Genomic DNA, 15150 nt, shown 5'->3' with positions numbered 1-15150 from the left:
AAGACTGGAAACAATCACAAATTTCAATAGTTCCAAGTGGCTCATATTTCTTTAGCATGTTCAGAATCACACATTTGTTTCTTCCAGGGACAGTTTCAAATAAATGTTTCTTACTTTCACTCTCAGCTTCTCTGAACATCCATCTATCAAAAAACACATTTCACCCTCTGAAACGTTCATGTCCCAAACATCAATTTGTCAATTTCTACAACTGTTCCCTCACCCCCAAGTACATCATCATTAGTAATTAATCAAACACAAAAAGTGTGTCAGTTAGTGACAGTGTGTTTGGACATGTGTAACTCTCCACAAGTGAAAGGAATTATTACATTTGTTCATTCATAACAAAGTCATTTTTCAAAAGTCTCCCATTTTCAGTCAGCTCCCCACACACCAGCTGTTGTGTTGTATGCTGTATTGGAAAATGTGTGGTCCTTCTCCTCTGCAACACCACTGCCCATGAACACTTTGATCTTTTCTCATATCATTAGATTAAGTGATCTTCATGGGCTACCATATACTATCACCAGATTGGCTGTAACCAATGTCAAGGAATTGCCAATATCATTATGCAACATAAGAGTCACCATCAATAAAGTGCACTTTAGCCTAAAGTCGCACTGCTTGCTCATATCATTAGATTCAGTGATCTTCATGGGTTACCATATACTATCACCAGATTGGCTGTAACCAATGTCAAGGAATTGCCAATATCATTATGCAACATAAGAGTCACCATCAATAAAGTGCACTTTAGCCTAAAGTCGCACTGCTTGCTCATATCATTAGATTCAGTGATCTTCATGGGCTACCATATACTATCACCAGATTGGCTGTAACCAATGTCAAGGAATTGCCAATATCATTATGCAACATAAGAGTCACCATCAATAAAGTGCACTTTAGCCTAAAGTCGCACTGCTTGCAAAACTAATGTGATTCCTTTTTCATTGTCTCATTGCCAATCAATGCACATCCATAATAAACAAAACAACAGACAAAAAACATACTCATACTTTCATTACACTGACGGACTTGGTATAATGAGTGCTTCCATTTAGTTGCTGAAAACAAGAATAAAGTGTTTCTATATCATGAGAAGTAACTAACTGTGCCTTCTAAGCAGACTCTCAACATGTTAGTTGACAGGATTTACAGAATGAATGAAAGTCCCAAACAAAGGGATAGAGGTATTTTATTTCTTTGCTTGAGATACTGTATCTCTTTGATCATGAGACAGTGTGTGCCTTTGGATTGCTACTCATGTGTTTAGTGTCGCTACCAACCTCAGGCCGATATACAACACATTACACACTGACAATGTTGTCACAGTCCTGTGTTGTCTTCAGTAAACTGATGTGAGTTTCATTTCTTGGGTTGTTAATTCTGTGTGTCACATTTACTTTCATGAGCAAAAGCAGATGGCATGCTGAACTTAGTGCTGTCTTCCAACAAAGTCAGGCTAGGTTGGCAGCGAGGGAAAGCTGTCAGTGCTAGTCAAGCACATTCGATTTGTACAGTTTTTTGCTAGCCGTGGTGCCGAGTGTCTTCAGGGGTAAATAGAAGGTCTTACGAAAGTTTCTCATTACAACCTAATCTGATTCTCATCAAGACTCTTTTACATACTTCTCCACCTTGTATATGTTTTTGTACTCTCCATCAGTTCCCTTCTTGTTTTTCTTTTTCTACTTCTACCCCGCTACTACTTCACTCCCACTCTTCCTCTTTTTGTTTACCCTTCGTCATTTTCGGACCTGTCCCAAAGCTACCCCATCACGGAAACTGTCCCAATGGCACCAACTTCGACTGCAATACACTACTTTTGCACCTGGCTATAGACAATTATTCATCTATATACAAGAATTTACTGTGATTTTTTTGTATGTGAGGTATGAGAATTTTGGCCCAGCATATGAAGAGATGTTGAACATCAGCAAATGAAATGAAAAACATAGTATTTTTTTATGTCGCAGGAAGTGTCACCATATTGGTATGGGAAAAGCCCCAGATACTCACAACAAGCATGAAGAAGAAGACCGCAGCCCACGCAGGAGCCCCGGGCAGCTGCAGCACGACCTCTGGATAGGTGAGGAACACAAGCCCCGGCCCGCTACGCACCACGTCGGCCACCTCGGCGCCCTTCTCGGATGCCACAAAGCCCAGGATGGAGAAAGTCACACAGCCCGCCACCAGGCTAGTCAGTGTGTTCACCACGCATGTGATGAGTGCATCCCTGCACACACAAATAATAGAATCTCACTAACATACTCAGAACATGGCAAAATGGAAACATTAGGACCTCACTAACCTATTTGGGATCATCATAAAGCTTTAAGTGTCACTTCCCAAAAAAATAAAATCACATAATTCATTTTTTCTTTTTCTGCAGGTACACACACACACACACACACACACACACACACACACTCATGGTCATAAATTAAGGATAATTGCAGAATGTGGTGCCACACAATGTGGCACTGCACAAAACTGGCGCTAATAGCATAGGCACATAGGGAACACACGGTATTGGTGATAGGTTGAGAAAACGGTCCCGAAACACATATGCTGCAAAATGGCGATGTTTCCTGCACATGTACCCCAACATCAATATGGGATATGATCACCATGCACACGTACACAGGCCGCACAATGGGTTGGCATACTCTGGATCAGGTGGTCGAGCAGCTGCTGAGGTATAGTCTCCCACTCTTGCACCAGTGCCTGTCGGAGCTCCTGAAGTGTCGAAGGGGTTTGAAGATGTGCAGCGATACATCGACCGAGAGCATTCCAGACGTGCTCGATGGGGTTTAGGTCTGGAGAATAGGCAGGCCACTCCATTCGCCTGATATCTTCTGTTTCAATGTACTCCTCCACGATGGCAGCTCGGTGGGGCCGTGCATCATCATCCATCAGGAGGAAGGTGGGACCCACTGCACCCCTGAAAAGGCGTACATACTGGTGCAAAATGATGTCCTGATACAGCCGATACACCAGACCTGTTAGAGTTCCTCTGTCAAAGACATGCAGAGGTGTACGTGCACCAATCATAATCCACTCCATAACATCAAACCACGACCTCCATACAGGTCCCTTTCAAGGACATTAAGAGGTTGGTATCTGGTTCCTTGTTCACGCCAGATGAAAACCTGGCGAGAATCACTGTTCACACTGTACCTGGACTCGTCCATGAACATAACCTGGGACCACTGTTCCAATGACATGTACTGTGTTCTTGACACCAGGCTTTAGGGGCTTTTCTGTCATCAGGGGTCAGTGGAATGCACCTTGCAGGTCTCCAGGCGAATAAACCATGTCTCAGTCGTCTGTAAACTGTGTGTCTGGAGACAACTGTTCCAGTGGCTGCGTTAAGGTCCCGGGCAAGGCTACCTGCGGTACTCCATGGCCGTCTGCGGGCACTGATGGTGAGATATCGGTCTTCTTGTAGTGTTGTACACTGTGGACGTTCCATACTGTAGCGTCTGGACACGTTTTCTGTCTGCTGGAATCGTTGTCATAATCTTGAGATCACACTTTGTGGCACACAGAGGGCCCGTGCTACGACCTGCTGTGTTTGACCAGCCTCCAGTCGCCCTAGAATTCTACCCCTCATAACGTCATCAATATGTGTTCTTTGAGCCATTTTCAACACACAGTCACCATTAGCACGTCTGAAAACATCTGCACATGTATTCGCTACACTGTACTCTGACATGCACCAACACTCCTCTGCGTATGTGCAATGCTGCCAGCTCCACCGATCGACAACCGCAGGTCCATGTGCCTATGCTATCAGCGCCAGTTTTGTGTAGTGCCACGTTGTGTGGCACCACATTCTGCACTTATCCTAAATTTATGAGCATGAGTGTAGATCTATTTCATATGAGCTCCACATATTTGAGCAATATTCTAGAATGGTTCAAACAAGTATTTTGTAAATAATTTTCTGTGTTTTCTGACTACATTGTCTCATGGCTCAAGAAATGTACACGCTCTTTGAAGTCCGAATCCCTCTTTCATTAAAGTAAATAAAAATCATTTCTGTTTTGTGGCTAATAAATTAGAAGAGCTTCCAATTGTTGCAGGATTGGAAATAAACACGACGTTGTCGCTTGAAGAACGGAAGTGGGTGCTAAAGTGTTACTGAAAAAACAGAATAAGAGTGAGGTTGAATCTCAAGGGAGAGTTGAATGCGGAACACCACTACCTTCATTGTGTGAATGTGAGACAAGTTTGAAGTAGATGAGATGGTGCATGATGTGAAGAAGGGAGGTAGCGGAAGAAAGAGATGTTCAGCAGACAACAAAAATGTTGATGCAGTGATTCAGGCGTATACGCAATTCCGAAAAGGACTGTGAGGCAGTACTCTCGTGACTATGAGATCAGAAAAAGGTAGTTTCTACAGAATTTTGCGGACTCACAATTGCGTGTACCGGGCTTACGAAAATCTATATGTAACTGAAGAAAGACATGTTAATCTACCAGGAATATCATTCAGGTGTGGTCTATTGTCTAGAGGATTAACTAGGCCGTACTCGAAGAGGCTGTTACAGGTGACTCTTTCCTAGGAATGTTATACACGCTAATCCAGATTTTAACGGTATTTTCGACAGTGAAGATCACTGCATTCTACAGAATGGTGCACCAGTTCACTTTCAACATCATGTGATGGAATTTCTCAAATGCACATTCTCTTCGAGACCGTTAGAATAAAGAGAAGTATACAGCTCGATCATCGCTTGTAAACTCTTTAGATACACTCCTGGAAATGGAAAAAAGAACACATTGACACCGGTGTGTCAGACCCACCATACTTGCTCCGGACACTGCGAGAGGGCTGTACAAGCAATGATCACACGCACGGCACAGCGGACACACCAGGAACCGCGGTGTTGGCCGTCGAATGGCGCTAGCTGCGCAGCATTTGTGCACCGCCGCCGTCAGTGTCAGCCAGTTTGCCGTGGCATACGGAGCTCCATCGCAGTCTTTAACACTGGTAGCATGCCGCGACAGCGTGGACGTGAACCGTATGTGCAGTTGACGGACTTTGAGCGAGGGCGTATAGTGGGCATGCGGGAGGCCGGGTGGACGTACCGCCGAATTGCTCAACACGTGGGGCGTGAGGTCTCCACAGTACATCGATGTTGTCGCCAGTGGTCGGCGGAAGGTGCACGTGCCCGTCGATCTGGGACCGGACCGCAGCGACGCACGGATGCACGCCAAGACCGTAGGATCCTACGCAGTGCCGTAGGGGACCGCACCGCCACTTCCCAGCAAATTAGGGACACTGTTGCTCCTGGGGTATCGGCGAGGACCATTCGCAACCGTCTCCATGAAGCTGGGCTACGGTCCCGCACACCGTTAGGTCGTCTTCCGCTCACGCCCCAACATCGTGCAGCCCGCCTCCAGTGGTGTCGCGACAGGCGTGAATGGAGGGACGAATGGAGACGTGTCGTCTTCAGCGATGAGAGTCGCTTCTGCCTTGGTGCCAATGATGGTCGTATGCGTGTTTGGCGCCGTGCAGGTGAGCGCCACAATCAGGACTGCATACGACCGAGGCACACAGGGCCAACACCCGGCATCATGGTGTGGGGAGCGATCTCCTACACTGGCCGTACACCACTGGTGGTCGTCGAGGGGACACTGAATAGTGCACGGTACATCCAAACCGTCATCGAACCCATCGTTCTACCATTCCTAGACTGGCAAGGGAACTTGCTGTTCCAGCAGGACAATGCACGTCCGCATGTATCCCGTGCCACCCAACGTGCTCTAGAAGGTGTAAGTCAACTACCCTGGCCAGCAAGATCTCCGGATCTGTCCCCCATTGAGCATGTTTGGGACTGGATGAAGCGTCGTCTCACGCGGTCTGCACGTCCAGCACGAACGCTGGTCCAACTGAGGCGCCAGGTGGAAATGGCATGGCAAGCCGTTCCACAGGACTACATCCAGCATCTCTACGATCGTCTCCATGGGAGAATAGCAGCCTGCATAGCTGCGAAAGGTGGATATACACTGTACTAGTGCCGACATTGCGCATGCTCTGTTGCCTGTGTCTATGTGCCTGTGGTTCTGTCAGTGTGATCATGTGATGTATCTGACCCCAGGAATGTGTCAATAAAGTTTCCCCTTCCTGGGACAATGAATTCACGGTGTTCTTATTTCAATTTCCAGGAGTGTATGTAGCTTTGATGTACTGTCAGCAACGTGGTGCATGCCGCAAAACCACAAACACTGTATGATATAAGAGAGCAAACTCAGCAATCTTTCCGTCATATTCCATCAGAAATATTACAATTCGTATGTTGCTTTGATCCAAGTCATTGTCGACAATGCGTTACGGTGAAAGGTGGTCATTTTGAGCGTATACACCTTAAAGTATACCTCAATGTAAACGAAATCAAAAACTTTTCATTTCTATCCGCTTTAATTAAACATGTATTCAATTTCAAAGACTGTATACATTATCTTAGGTTACAGATTTCAATCTCTCCATCGTTTGATACTTCACAAAATGTTATACACAGGTATTTTTAATAAGTCACTGATTACAATTGTGACACGTCGATACTGTAGTCATAAGATATTATGGTTTTCGGCGCCACGTGAAGTGCGCAGTTTTATATTTCTGAATAATTAAAGCAAGTTGTCAATCATTACTCTAGTTTTAAATGTTATCAAGCTCTCTTTGAATAACTGTTCAGTTTTTACAGGTAGTATATGACAATAGGTAACTGCTTCGTTCGGCAAAAACGTTGAGGTTACCTAAAACAGTACGTCGGGTCATCAATGTACATCGTGAACAGAGAGAGTCCCTCCCTCGGGCACTCTTGAAGCTACCTCTACATCGATGATCTCTCCATCCGAGATAACGTGCTAATCGGCTTGCTAGTAGCAACGTGGACATTCATTTAACAATCTGACATAAGTCGTTTTTCCTCTTGACTCGGTTGCTATGATCAACACTCTGTGTTCATCATGATCTTCATTTGTCAGTTTCGCAGCTGTTGGCCGTTTGTCATCTCAGAAAGTCCCAAACGCCGGCTGCTCTGAAGATGTTGCGGTCATGTGTGATTCACATTGTATGCCAATTTCATCGAAATATTTCCGTGCCTTTGCGTATCAGGGAACTGTTTGATTCGGTCTCGAATCAAAAATATCAAGTAACTGATTTTAATCTCTCCACGGTTGTTCGCGATAAAGTCTTGTAGACATGTAGCGACAATGTATTTTATTATGTGAAAAACTACAGACTTCATCAGGCTGAACTTCATTGAAGTTGATTATTCATACGACATACACGGTCGATTTCGAAATACACATTCCATCCTCAAATGTATCTGGAAAACCAATCACATCTAATTCCACTAATGAACAACGTCTGCATCACTCGTGCATCCTATCTTAGGACATTTCCCATGTTTGAGAGATGCATAAGAAATAGGACTTACAGAACATATTGAACCTATACAAAGAATGACGACTGAAATGGCCATAAGTTTAGTTCACTCAGTGCAAAGCGCCACAGAGATGATAATAAACCGGAATTGGCAGACGCCTGAAAATAGATTTCAATTAGCCCGCTGAAACCTATTCATGAAGTTTCGAGAAACGGTATTAAACAAAGAACCGAGAGATATTCTTTAGTCCTGTAGGGGATGCGAAGACAGACTAAACTAATTCCAGCGAGTGCAGAGGAGTTTAGGCGGTCATTCTTCTCTCGCTGTACGCGGGAACGGATTGAGAAGAAATCCAAACATGTGGTAGGATGGTAAGTGCCCTCCGCCAGCATAGTGCTTTGCAGAGTAGGGCTGTTGCATTCCGTATGAATTCGTTACTGAATAGTAGGTACCAACGAGATTCGAAGTAACGTTTTGTTACTGTCAGAAACGCTTCGTTACTCGCGCGTTTCCTTCTCCGCTCGTAGTTCGTGTCTGACTGTGGTCAGATCGGTACTTTTCACATGCCTCAAATTCGTTACCCTCAGTGGACTCTGAGTAAAGGAAGCGTCTCGTTACCCGCCTATTTTTTTCCTCCACGTTCGTGCCGACCCGTTAGTTTTCGTATTCGTTAATTTTTTTTGTTCTCAGCGAAGAACGACATTAGTGATACGGAGTACTAGATACATTTTGAACTCGTATGTTTTATCGCACAATGTAAGCTTTCACGGCTGGTGCTGACATCACAAAACTTCCAGGTTGCTAGGCCGTGATCGATGTCTAAAACTTTCTCCTCCTGCGACTGCGGGAGAACCACTAAAGATATCTCCCACACTCGAACAGGAAACGTTAGGAGAAAGTTTTATACATCGACCACGGCCTAATAGCCGAAAGTTTTAAGTGATGTCACCATGTTTTCTTTCCCCACATGCATGTGGGCGGAGTTGGCACTACCCAATCCCTTGCAATTGCTCCTGTGCACACAATACGGTTTCCGGAATACGGCAAATCGTCGGATTTTCGATAGCCCACAACGTGAAACGGGGGCTTAGGGCTAAAGCGAGTGGCCGGGGAACAGCATCTACTGTCCAGCGACCGTAGGTCGACCTGTGTTTGTCTGCCACTAGAGAGGCTGATCGTTGTACTACAGTGAGGCGATTCAGTTAGGAGTTGTTTCGATCATTCTATCTTCCTATCTCTTCTTTTTGTGTCCGCCCCGATAGCTGACTGATGCCGGCACGTTGGCTCAGCGTGTTCGGTCAGAGAGCTGGTTGGCCTCTGTAATAAAAAACTAAGTGGAAACATCAACAAACGAACTTTAACGGATGTCATGTGACGTCCGCAACAATCAAACCCAACGATCATCAACAACAACAACAACAACAACAACAAAAGTCAGAATGACGGACTGCAGTCCTAAGGGGCCCGGGTTCGATTCCCTGCTGGGTCGGGGATTTTCTCCGGTTAGGGACTGGGTGTTGTCTTCATCATCATTTCATCCCCAGCCGGCGCGCGGGTCGCCCGATGTGGCGTCGAATGCAATAAGACCTGCACCAAATCGGCCGGACCTGCCCCGTCAGGGGCCTCCTGTCCAATGACGCCAAACGCTCATTTCCATTTTTCTTCTTTCTGTCAATGTTTACACATGTTCCTTTCTTCGCCCATTCTGCGAGGAACTACTCATTCCTTGTCTCATCAGTTCACCTAATTTTCAACCTCTTTCTACAGCACCACATCTCAAACATTTCCATTCCCTTATTTTCAGGTTTTCCAGCAGTATCCGATTCAATGCCATACCATGCTGCGTTCCAAACGTTCATTCTCAGAAATTTCTTCGTCAAATGGAGGACTCTTGTTTGCTACAAGTAGAACGTTTTGGGCAAGAGTATCATTTTTGTCTGCGGTAGTCTGCTTTTTATATCTTCCTTGTTTCGTTCGTCAAGCATGATTTTGCTTACAAGGTAGCAGAATTCCTTCAGTTCGACCAACTCGTGGTCCCCAATTTTGACGTTATCGTATTTCTGCTGTTACTCATTCTTCGATTTATTCTCATTCTGTAGTATTTTTGCTCATTAAACTGTTCATTCCGTTCAACAAGATCGTCGATAATCGTTAACCTGAATATGGTGCAAAATTTAGTTCTTACTTTTACAATCCTGTTACAGAGTATGTACACTGCCTGACAAATAGTGAAGCACCCAGAAGACATGGTCGAATGTCAACGTAAAACCATTGGTGGGTATGTAAACGATTAGAACAGGTACAACAGCCACCAGAGAGCACTGGTGTTGAACGTCTTTAGTGTTGTTACCAGGCCTGTGACATGTAGATACATGGAAATACTGTGTTTTCGTATGATACAACGTTATCAATACCTGACAGCGTTTGCAAGTGATGTTATTATGGGTCTCCATTTGGCTGGCTGGTCGAATTGTGCAGTATCCGCCGGCCGGAGTGGCCGCGCGGTTCTAGGCGCTTCAGTCTGGAACCGCGCGACGGCTGCGGTCGCAGGTTCGAATCCTGCCTCGGGCATGGATGTGTGTGATCTCCTTAGGTTAGTTAGGTTTAAGTAGTTCTAGGGGACTGATGCCCTCAGATGTTAAGTCCCATAGTGCTCAGAGCCATTTGCGCAGTATCCAGATGTGTGGGGCATTGGGCTGCAACAGTGCCCCAATGTTGGACGGCGTGGGAACGTAAGGACAGGCAGACTAGTCGTGATCGACCACATCTGATCACCAGGAAGGACGATACCTGTATTGTGCACAAAGCACGTCGTAACTCCTTCACATAACCGCATGGCATCCGAGAATAAGTACTGGGCTCCCTGCGACATTCTGTCCCATCCCACACCGTTGGTCAGAAAATAGCAGCAGCCGTCCCATGGAATTGCCGTCATACGGACAGACTGCCGTTCACACAACAACACAAACGGCTGCGTTTGGAGTGGAACCGTGACCGGTAAGCACGGATCAATTGCCGGCCGCGGTGGTCTCGCGGTTCTAGGCGCTCAGTCCGGAGCCGCGCGACCGCTACGGTCGCAGGTTTGAATCCTGCCTCGGGCATGGATGTGTGTGATGTCCTTAGGTTAGTTAGGTTTAAGTAGTTCTAAGTTCTAGGGGACTGATGACCAAAGATGTTAAGTCCCATAGTGCTCAGAGCCATTTGAACCATTTGAACCACGGATCAATTACGAATGGCATCGCATTGCGCTCAGCGATGAAGCGCGATTCTGCACTACCCTGGATGACCATCATCGGCGAGTATGGAAAGGACCTGGACATAGATCTTATTCTTCCAATACTTCGGAGCGCCACAGCGGTGTGGGGAACCATCGACTATGACTTCAGGTTACGGGTAGTAGTACTAAAAGAAATCAGCTAAAGTTCGATTACGCGATAAGTCACACAAATCTGGAGGCTGTAAATTCAACTAAATACTTAGGGATTACAACTACAAATAACCTAAATCGGAACGATCACATAGATAATATTGTAGGTAGAGCAAACCAAAGACTGCGATGCATTGGCAGAACACTTAGAAGGTGCAACAGGTCTACATCACGCTTGTCCGGCCTATTCTGGAGTATTGCTGTGCGGTGTGGGATCCGCATCAGGTGGGATTGACGGATGACATCGAAAAAGTACCTGGAACGGCAGCTCATTTTGTATTATCGCGAAATAGGGAGACAGTGTCACAGACATGATACGAGAATTGGAGTGGCAATCACTAAAACAAAGGCGGTTTTCGTTGCGACTGGATTTTCTCATGAAATTTCAATCAGCAGTTTTCTCCTTCGATTGCGAAAACATTCTGTTGGCACCCACCTACATGGGGAGAAATTATCATCACGATAAAATAAGAGAAATCAGGGCTCGCACAGAAAAATTTAAGTGCTCGTTTTTCCCGCGTGCCGTTCGAGAGTGGAACGGTAGAGAGACAGCTTGAAGGTGGATCACTGAACCCTCGACCAGGCTCTTTATTGTGAACAGCAGAGTAATCACGTAGATGTAGATGTAGATGTTGACTGAGACAACTCTGACAGCACAACAGCATGTCACAAAAACATCATGTGTCCTCATATAATCCCTCTTTATCGCGGTGCCATTTTTGAACGGGACAGTGACTATCCACACATGATACGTGTCTGTACGAACTGTCTGCATGATTTTGAGGTACACCTTCGGCCAACGAGATACCCAGGTCTGTCCCCGATAGGACATGTGTTGCACCAGCTCAGACGTCAACTCGGTTCCAGTGCTATTATCCAGGATATCAAGGACCAATTACAACAGCTGTGCTCCAGCTTAACTCAGGAGACGATACTATGGATTTATGCAATTGTTCCTTACCGAACCAGTGCTTGCATCTAGATCAGAGGGGTGCAACGTCATACTGATAAATCGGCTTATACTGCCAAGTTCCTCATAAATTTGACTCGATTTTTTAATCACCCGTGACATTTTAATTAGTTTTCTGCTCCCATTCTGGATGCTTTACTTTTTTATCAGCCTGTTTACGTAGATATAGGTTTAGATGTGTTGAGGCAGCGTAGGGTGTTTTTTTTTGTGGTGAGAAGTGGGGAGGGGGGGAATTGTAAGACATTGAACAGATTAAATGAACAGCGAATGGCAAAATTCTTCATTTGTTGAACACTTTCATGCCGATGTGCTCTTTGACCATTTATTATTGTATATATACTTGCTTTTATCTTTGTGTAAATTTATATGTACACGATGTATGAATTAATTTGTTTATTTTGCTGTATAATCAATTATGTATATTATGTAAATATCGCTGAGTAATCGCTGAGGGATTGCTAGGGAAACGTTAGGTTTTTGTCAACGAAGAAGTATCGTTACAGTAGCGGCGTCTCTGGACGGGGGAGGATGTTACATCAGAGCGCGCGCTACACAGAGAGAGGACTCTGGTGTGAGACTCGGTGAAGTGCGGACGCATGGATGGCGTGCACTGTACTGGAGGAGTGATTGTTTAGCGGCACGTGGCAAGTGATGAGCGTGGGCGGTGGAAATATTGGCTGCAGCAACATCAAGAACCCACCACGCCAATATCATTGCCGGCCGGTGTGGCCGTGCGGTTCTAGGCGCTTCAGTCTGGAACCGCGTGACCGCTACGGTCTCAGGTTCGAATCCTGCCTCGGGCATGGATGTGTCTGATGTCCTTAGGTTAGTTAGGTTTAAGTAGAGGACTGATGACCTCTGATGTTAAGTCCCATAGTGCTCAGAGCCATTTGAACCAGTATCATTGCCAATAACCCCCGTGCTCGCTAATTATCATGGAAAGGAGCCAGCAGCATTATCGTCATCAGCAACTTCGTCACGGCGAGAATGAACTGAAGTAAGATTGCTGCATCACAGCTTATTGGCAACAAGTTCTGTAACGGCGTTACTCAGCTTTGTGGTGTTTTGCGAGTGAATAATTACCATAGTTTAATCAAAACTGTTTACCCGTGATTCTCCTAAAATCATTCACCAAGTAGGTTCCTGTCCTGTCCTATTGTTACAATAATCCGAGTACCGTTTATGAAAAATGAAAATTGCAGTACCAGTTAATTTGATTTTAATTTCAGTCTCATTAACTTTAAATTTGAACTTTAATCTGAGGCGATCTAATTGTTGCAAACAGTAAATCAAATCAGCAAATTAAAATGATTCCTGCCACTATAAACAAAAGCACTAACTAGAATTAATGAGTGAGTGCAAATATCAGTGATTATTGTAATTTGTTGTTAGTAAAGTTTTGGTTGACATTTTGACTTGCAGTCGTGCTAAAGTATAATAATTACCTTTTGGTACTGTAATTATCAATTGCAGTTTCCCTGTTCAAAAGTCGATAGAGTTTCTTTTAATTATTTTTTGCCATTTTCCAAAATTCATATGAAAATAGTAGACGTTATTGTGAGGCAGCGCCATTGTCACTTACAACAGTAAGTAACCATTAATCTAAGTGTTATCTTGTATGTTTTCAAAATTTCAGCTCTATTAGTTAATGATATTTCGAGTGCAAACTATTTTCTTTCTCGCTTTATTACGTAAATGTTTCAATTGTTTTTGTTAACGTGCGTGCAGCCCTCTGTTGCCGCACGTGTTCGAGTAATTCTTGACATTGACTGTTCGGTTCATTAATTCACCTAGCGAACAGAAATTTTGCCCAATTGGGCCGGCGACCGTATTTCTTTTAGCTATAATTATTTCAGTAACTCATTATTCTGTTCCGATCCACGTGGTACCCCTTCTCGTTGGCACAGTACGTGAATGATAGCACAAACCTTTCGAACAACCATACTAAATTTTACAGTAATTAAGTAGGCGGAACAAGTTGTCCTAGAAGGCATCTTGTTGTTAACCTCCACCTCATTTGTTGTTGTTGTTGTGGTCTTCAGTCCTGAGACTGGTTTGATGCAGCTCTCCATGCTACTCTATCCTGTTCAAGCTTTTTCATCTCCCAGTACCTACTGCAACCTACATCCTTCTCAATCTGCTTAGTGTATTCATCTCTTGGTCTCCCTCTACGATTTTTACCCTCCACGTTGCCCTCCAATACTAAATTGGTGATCCCTTGATGCCTCAGAACATGTCCTACCAACCGATCCCTTCTTCTGGTCAAGTTGTGCCACAAACTTCTCCCCAATCCTATTCAATACTTCCTCATTAGTTATGTGATCTACGCATCTAATCTTCAGCATTCTTCTGTAGCACCACATTTCGAAAGCTTCTATTCTCTTCTTGTCCAAACTATTTATCGTCCATGTTTCACTTCCATACATGGCTACACTCCATACAAATACTTTCAGAAATGACTTCCTGACACTTAAATCTATACTCGATGTTAACAAATTTCTCTTCTTCAGAAACGCTTTCCTTGCCATTGCCAGTCTACATTTTATATCCTCTCTACTTCGACCATCATCAGTTATTTTGCTCCCCAAATAGCAAAACTCCTTTACTACTTTAAGTGTCTCATTTCCTAATCTAATTCCCTCAGCATCACCCGACTTAATTAGACTACATTCCATTATCCTCGTTTTGCTTTTGTTGATGTTCATCTTATATCCTCCTTTCAAGACACTGTCCATTCCATTCAACTGCTCTTCCAAGTCCTTTGCTGTCTCTGACAGAATTACAATGTCATCGGCGAACCTCAAAGTTTTTATTTCTTCTCCATGAATTTTAATACCTACTCCGAATTTTTCTTTTGTTTCCTTTACTGCTTGCTCAATATACAGATTGAACAACATCGGGGAGAGGCTACAACCCTGTCTCACTCCCTTCCAAACAACTGCTTCCCCTTTCATGTCCCTCGACTCTTATAACTGCCATCTGGTTTCTGTACAAATTGTAAATAGCCTTTCGCTCCCTGTATTTTACCCCTGCCACCTTTAGAATTTGAAAGAGAGTATTCCAGTCAACATTGTCAAAAGCTTTCTCTAAGTCTACAAATGCTAGAAACGTAGGTTTTCCTTTCCTTAATCTTTCTTCTAAGATAAGTCGTAAAGTCAGTATTGCCTCACGTGTTCCAGTGTTTCTACGGAATCCAAACTGATCTTCCCCGAGGTTGGCTTCTACTAGTTTTTCCATTCGTCTGTAAAGAATTCGTGTTAGTATTTTGCAGCTGTGACTTATTAAACTGATAGTTAGGTAATTTTCACATCGGTCAACACCTGATTTCTTTGGGATTGGAATTATTATATTCT

General features: G+C 44.3%; 1 protein-coding gene across 1 annotated transcript in view; it reads right to left on the bottom strand.

The window, feature by feature from the left end:
- LOC126252066 (sodium- and chloride-dependent GABA transporter 1-like) overlaps positions 1–15150 on the bottom strand; it is a 125233-nt gene that overhangs the window by 42998 nt on the left and 67085 nt on the right. Inside the window, exon 7 of the mRNA XM_049952911.1 lies at positions 2017–2233. Coding sequence (XP_049808868.1) covers positions 2017–2233 — 217 coding nt within the window. The remainder of the gene's footprint in view (positions 1–2016; positions 2234–15150) is intronic.

Source organism: Schistocerca nitens, chromosome 4 (assembly GCF_023898315.1).
Source record: "Schistocerca nitens isolate TAMUIC-IGC-003100 chromosome 4, iqSchNite1.1, whole genome shotgun sequence".
Classification (NCBI taxonomy): domain Eukaryota; kingdom Metazoa; phylum Arthropoda; class Insecta; order Orthoptera; family Acrididae; genus Schistocerca; species Schistocerca nitens.
This window is presented reverse-complemented; position numbering and strand designations above follow the sequence as displayed.